Below are 6,730 nucleotides of genomic sequence, written 5' to 3'. Positions count from 1 at the left end.
AGGGCCTGTCGCATCCTCGGCCGGTGCACAGATCACCAGGCGGAGGAGAGGGGAAAGGACAGCCCGGGTGTCCCTGCGGGGGGAGCGGCACCCGGCGCCCCGCAGCCAGGCCCGCCGCCTGGCCGGTCGGGACACGTGAACCGCCGGCAGCCACCGCCCCGCGGCGGGGGCCCGACCAGCGGCGGGGGCCGCCCCTTGGCCGCCCGCCGCGGGCAGGGCACTTAAAGGCGGCGGCGCGGGGGAGCCGCGGAGCAGACCTGAGAGCAGCAGCGGCTGCGCGGCCTCATGCACTGCAGCAGGTAAGCGCCGCCCGCCCCGACTGCGCTCAGGTGTCCGCGTTATCCCGTACTTCTGCTCCGGTTTGTCTCTGGGTGCGCTCCCCCTGGCCCGCGGAAACTGCTCTGCCCTCCTGCCCTGCGTCCTGTTTACGGCGCCTGCAAAAGTGTCCTTGTACTTGTTTAGCGCCTGTCAGCACTGCTGGACCCTCCGCATCCCGTGCTGGCAGTTCATTTGTGCCTCTCGTAGCAGCCTGCCTTTTCCAGGTTGTGCTGTTGGGGTTTGTTGGTTGGCTGGTTTGCTGTTGTTTTGCTGGATTTAGTCTCTTTTTTTGTCTCCTCCCCCTCTCTCTTCGGTCCTGCAAAAGCTTAGGAGCAGTTGCCCTAGGACCTGGTCACAGACATTAAGAGTATTGTTGAAGCCCTTGTGCTTTTCCTATTAAAGCAAAGCAAAATGCGGTTAATTTGATGCTGGTGCTCTCCTTGTCCTACTTATTATGGCGAATACTGCCTCAGGGAGGAAAAAAAAAAGCAAGCAAGCAAAGAGAAGAAGAGGCCAGTGCAGTTTCTGCCTTTTTTTTGGCAGGGCTCTGGAATACCAGTGGGAACCCTGGGAAGGAGAAAGCCGTTTATTTAAGTGACGAAGCAAATGCTCTGCCTTCCTATGACTCAACAGAAGTCTGCGTTTCTAGCAAGGGCTGCATCCTTCTCAGGAGTAATGTGCTGCAGTTGAAGGCCCTTTTTTCAAGTAGTCAAGCTAACTGGCTTTGAATGGGCCATGCTCTTGCACAGTAATTGTCATTCTCAACATTGAAGAGGCTGGGTTGTGAATAAATCTTTAAAAAGAAAGCTGTAGCATTCTCACTACTTGCAGTAGGCTTTCACCATGGGCTTTGGAGATTATAGAAAGATGTTTTTTAAGCCCGTTCTTGAAGCACAATGAGGTGAAAAAGTAGTATGTGACTTCCACCCTTCCCTCCCTCCCCCCCTCCCCACCTTTCACTCAGCAGTCAAAGTTAACAGTTCAGGAGCTTTGTTACCTAGGCCTGGGTTAACAGCCCATAAAAAAATACTTCCAAAGGTGCTTTAGCTTTTTATTCATCCAAATTAATCAAAACCCAGAGTGCCTAACAGATGCACTTACAGTTGTTCAGAGCCACAGCATGATGTTTCTGCATCAAGGTATTCTTGACTCCATCACTAGGCATATCAAGGATGAGGGGGTCATTAAGAACAGCCAACATGGTTTTATGAGGGGGAAGTCATGTATGACCAACCTTATAGCCTTCTATGAGGAAGTGACTAGGTGGAGGGATGATGGTAGAGCGGTAGATGTAGTTTTTCTTGATTTCAGTAAGGCATTTGATACTGTCTCCCACAGCATCCTCATAGATAAGCTGAGGAAGTGTGGGCTTGACGATCAAGTAGTGAGGTGGATCGAGAACTGGTTGAAAGGAAGAAGGCAGAGAGTTGTGGTCAATGGCGCAGAATCTAGCTGGAGGTCTGTGACTAGTGGAGTTCCTCAGGGGTCGGTGCTGGGACCGGTGCTGTTTAATATTTTCATCAATGACCTGGATGAGGGAACTGAGTGCACCCTCAGCAAGTTTGCTGATGACACAAAACTGGGAGGAGTGGCTGACACACCAGAGGACTGTGCTGCCATTCAGCGAGACCTGGACAGGCTGGAGAGTTGGGCGGGGAGAAACTTGATGAAATTTAACAAGGGCAAGTGTAGAGTCTTGCATCTGGGGAAGAACAACCCCATGTACCAGTACAGGTTGGGGGGTGACCTGCTGGAAAGTAGCAAAGGGGAAAGGGACCTGGGGGTCCTGGTGGATAGGAGGATGACCATGAGCCAGCAATGTGCTCTTGTGGCCAAGAAGGCAAATGGCATCTTAGGGTGCATTAGAAAGGGAGTGGTTAGTAGGTCAAGAGAGGTTCTCCTCCCCCTCTACTCAGCCTTGGTGAGGCCGCATCTGGAATATTGCGTCCAGTTCTGGGCCCCTCTGTTCAAGAAGGACAGGGAATTGCTTGAAGGAGTCCAGCGCAGAGCCACAAAGATGGTTAAGGGAGTGGAACATCTCCCTTATGAGGAGAGGCTGAGGGAGCTGGGTCTCTTTAGCTTGCAAAAGAGGAGACTGAGGGGTGACCTCATCAATGTTTACAAATATGTAAAGGGTAGGTGTCAGGATGATGGAGCTAGGCTTTTTTCAGTGATATCCAGTGATAGGACAAGGGGCAATGGGTGTAAACTGGAACATAGGAAGTTCCACGTTAACATCAGGAAGAACTTCTTTACTGTAAGAGTGACAGAGCACTGGAACAGGTTGCCCAGGGGGGTTGTGGAGTCTCCTACACTGGAGATATTCAAGGCCCGCCTGGACAAGTTCCTGTGTGATGTACTGTAGGTTACCCTGCTCTTGCAGGGGGGTTGGACTAGATGATCTTTTTAGGTCCCTTCCAACCCTTGGGATTCTGTGATTCTGTGATTTGATGCTCTGATGGGATAGGTGGCTTGCTTAATATGGTGCTGTCTCTACTCAGAGATGAAACAACTGTTCCAGCTTACTGGAACTTTTAAGACCTGTCTCAGTCTCTAAAAGGGAAGCTGAAGTGGATGAGCACTTCTACTGCAACCATTTTGCTTGTTACTAGGGTGTTATTTTCTGTATTTTCAAGGAAATGTGTTTAATTAGCTATCACTAAAAGCTGTTTCAGAGATTTGGAAAAAGCAAGCAAGGCTACATTTGAATTGAAAGAGTTCAGCATTAGCAAGAAATGACTGAATAATGTCACCCTAGTTCCTTAGCTTGAACAGTCAATTTTAATTTAGGCTGCATTACTTAAAGCCATGCAAAGACGGGGTCATGAATAATTAAGAGAGTTGATGGAGCAAATATGCATTCTTCAGAAGCTTCTTACCTGATGTAACAAATAACATCCTGTCTTTCTGCTCATTTCAGAATGATACAGATCTTGGACCCAAGACCTTTGCCAAGTTCCATCATGCCTGTGGACGTGGCCATGAGAATTTGCTTAGCGCATTCTCCACCACTGAAGAGTTTTCTCGGCCCCTTTGAGGACTGCCAGAGAAACAACTTTGTGAATAGATTGAAACCCCTCAGACCATGTCTTCACGTGAAACGTGATGCTGAAGCTCAGAAGAGTGACTGGAACCACTCAGCAGCCCGAGCCAAGAAGCGAGTTGTGTTTGCAGACTCGAAAGGGCTATCGCTAACAGCAATACACACCTTCTCCGAGGTCCAAGAGCACTCTGGGTGGGATCTTCAGTTTGACCTCTTAGGCATTGAAAACATAACATCTGGCTTAAAGCTACATGAGGAAGAAAACTTGATTCTGGGTTTCCCTCGGCCCTCAGCTGACTACCTGGACTTCAGGAACCGCCTGCAGAAGAACTTGGTCTGCCTGGAGAACTGCACCCTGAAAGAGAAGGTGCTGTCGGGCACTGTGAAAGTAAAAAATGTGAGCTTCGAAAAAAAAGTTCAGGTTCGAATCACCTTCAATACATGGAAGGCCTACACAGACGTTGAGTGTGTGTACATGAACAATGTTTATGGCGATTCTGAAAATGATACCTTCTCATTTACCATTGACTTGCCTCCTGCCATTTCCTCTGAAGATAGGGTAGAGTTTTGTATTTCTTACCAAAGTGGAGGTCATACCTTCTGGGACAATAATGAGGGTCAGAATTACAAGATTCTCCATGCAGAGTGGAAGCCCGATGGTGTTCAGATACCATCTGCCAACAAAGATGGTGGAGATCCTCAGCCTCCGAGGAGAGGACAAGAGAGAGTGCCTGATCAACTTGGTAGTCCAAGGCTGTCAAGGGGTCTCTTCCCCCAGTGGCAGAGCTTGGGTCAGTTTGAAAATTCATCATCATATTGGTGATCAATATTAGCAAGGAAGCATTCTTCCATTTGGCAATGGTGTTATCTGGTTCACATACTACATGACAAAACCAGCTGGCAGGTTTTGTTGGCTGGCTGAACAAATCAAATTCACTTGTCTGTGGGACTTGTTAAACCATGTTATGCTACTGAAGTTCGTAGCCAAACCTTATCCTTGTAAGGAAGGCAAACTAGGATACAACCAGTACATATGCCACCTACTATAGAAATAGCATGTCCGTATCTTAAGTATATGCTGCTTTCTTTCTGCTGTCGACTCTCCGGAGTCACTAGAAGAGAGACTTGTGAGGAAGTATGGAAGGCAATGGTATCTTAGCAAGCTGTAGTAACTGCATGTGTTAGTACGTGTGTGTGTGCACACAGGGATGTTACATGAATGGAACTTAATTAATTTTACACCTATTAGGTGTGCGGTAGAGACGGGGTGATGCTATCAGGATGGAGACTTGCTATGACTCTATGTGCCTGTAGCATAGGCAGATAGGAATGCATGGCTAAGGTTTGTGGCTTCAATACAGGTTAAGAAACATGGAGAGAATAATGGGAAAGTGGGAAAAGAAGAGGTAGGATGTGCTGTATAACTTGGAGATGTGCAGTGTTCTAATTTGTACTTTCCAAAGCTGGTCTTCTAAATCCCAGAGGATGTTCTATGTGATAAAAAAGAGGATACAAAAAATGATGCAAAGTGAGTGTTGGAAGTGACTGCTGCTTTGGGAAGACAGCTCTGTCCTCACAGGCTTTGTGAATAATAAATGGCTTGCATCTGAGGACAAATCTAACCTCATCATCCTACTCATCAGGCAGATGGTTACCTTCTAATGTTAAAGAAAAACATGCCTTTTAAAATTTAAAAACCACCCCACATGCCAAAAATAGGGTCAGGTGACAAAAAGTGATTTGTAAACTTCCCAGTCTGTAGCAGCATTAGATGATTTGATTCATCACCTGATCTTACACCATCTGATGGGTGAGTGTCCTGCTCTCATCTGCAGTCAATGATGACTTTTCACAAGTGTGTAACATAGGCAGGGTCCTTCATATTGAAGACAGTGAGTTAGCTGCACTTTGTGAAAACTATTTTCTTTAAAAGGGTAGGGTTGCTACTAGTTTTGTTCTAGACTGAATATAGGCTTGCACATAAATAGAAAACTATTTTATTGTACCTCATTTTTTGAAGTTTCTTTTTTAGACTTCAGTAAATGTATGTTTTATATCTGTATGCTTATAGTTTAGCTTTCTGAAGTGTCAAACTGTAAAGGTGATCTATGTTTCTTGCAAGACTTGTGTGAGAAATTGTCTAATACATACTCAGCAGGTGTGAATACTGGCACACATTTTAGCTGTACAGAAATGGTATTAACACCAAAATATAAATCACATTTTTGCCCATTGCTAAGTATAATATCTTGAGTCTGAAGCTACTCGCAGTGCAGCAAGATGATAAATATTAACGTGAAACAAGCCTCCTCCACTAGTTGCACTTTTTCCCTACGTAACCCCTGCTGTTATGTGAAAACTAGCCATTTTAAAAATAAATTGTATTTTGATACACCTGCTTGTTACGGTGTCAGCTCAATCTGTTTTGTCGACTTCTTTAAACAATTTCAGTTGTGATACAAGGCCCAGCCAATTCTTTGCCACGGGATGTTGCTATGGTGTATCTCAGGTTGGCAGCTGACATTACTCTGAAGATTAAGTCCAAGCTCTTCACTAAATGAGAGATCCTCAAAAGTATTCACCTCATGAGTTGTGTCATCTAAAAAAGCCAACCCTGTTCCTCACCAGCTCTAGCTGGAATACTATTGGTTTGACACATTCTGTCCAGGGTCTTGCTGTGACATGGCAGTCTGGCAGGAGTTATAGCACATGTGATGTTTTTATAGGAACATCTACACAGCAGCACCTTGTGTTTACTGCCTTGCTTTCACCTGGTACTTGGCTCATTGAGTTTTGGGGCTGTCTGGGGCACTGGGAGGTTGGGTTTTCTCCTCTTACACCCAGGAACTCAGCTGAACCAAACAACTCCCTGCAAAATGGCTGTCTTTGAGCCAGCCTTTGATGCTACAGCCTGGATCTACCCTTGCAGTTACTTAGAACACAGAAAATGGTACATTGTTTCCAAAGGGCCCTAGTCTGCAGGTGGCAGACGGTTTTGGTTAGACTTCTTTTCCTCAATTTAGATCAGCACAGAGCAGGAACAGGCTAGACAGCACCAGTTGCACACCAGATACTTTATGTGGAATTTCTTAACACAGCTCAGTGACAAGATTCAGTTTAGTTCAATCTGTTTCAAATGGTTTCAAAGCAAGAAACCTAGTTTTAATTATGAAAAAAGCAATTCCCAAAGGGCAAAATGGTGCTAACAGCATGTTTCTGACCTGGGGAATGAATTCAGAACTTCCACATTGCAAAGCCTGCACTAGACACAGAGCCCTCCCTTTTCCAACACCATCTACCAATCTCAAACTCTACCATGCAGACACTTTGGCTGGCCAGAGTGCTGGAACATCTAGTCTAGGTCATGTT

General features: G+C 46.2%; 1 protein-coding gene across 1 annotated transcript; it reads left to right on the top strand.

The window, feature by feature from the left end:
* Positions 1–214: 214 nt before the first annotated feature.
* On the top strand, positions 215–5,780 carry PPP1R3C (protein phosphatase 1 regulatory subunit 3C). The gene is made up of 2 exons (XM_065672895.1): positions 215–299; positions 3,239–5,780. Exons 1-2 carry the CDS (start codon positions 286–288, stop codon positions 4,182–4,184), a joined length of 960 nt encoding a protein of 319 aa, XP_065528967.1. The 5' UTR covers positions 215–285; the 3' UTR covers positions 4,185–5,780.
* The last annotated feature ends 950 nt before the right edge of the window (positions 5,781–6,730 follow it).

The sequence above is a fragment of the Lathamus discolor genome, chromosome 3, assembly GCF_037157495.1.
Source record: "Lathamus discolor isolate bLatDis1 chromosome 3, bLatDis1.hap1, whole genome shotgun sequence".
Lineage (NCBI taxonomy): Eukaryota > Metazoa > Chordata > Aves > Psittaciformes > Psittacidae > Lathamus > Lathamus discolor.
The sequence above is the reverse complement of the archived record's forward strand: the minus strand, read 5'-3'. Positions and strand labels throughout refer to the sequence as shown.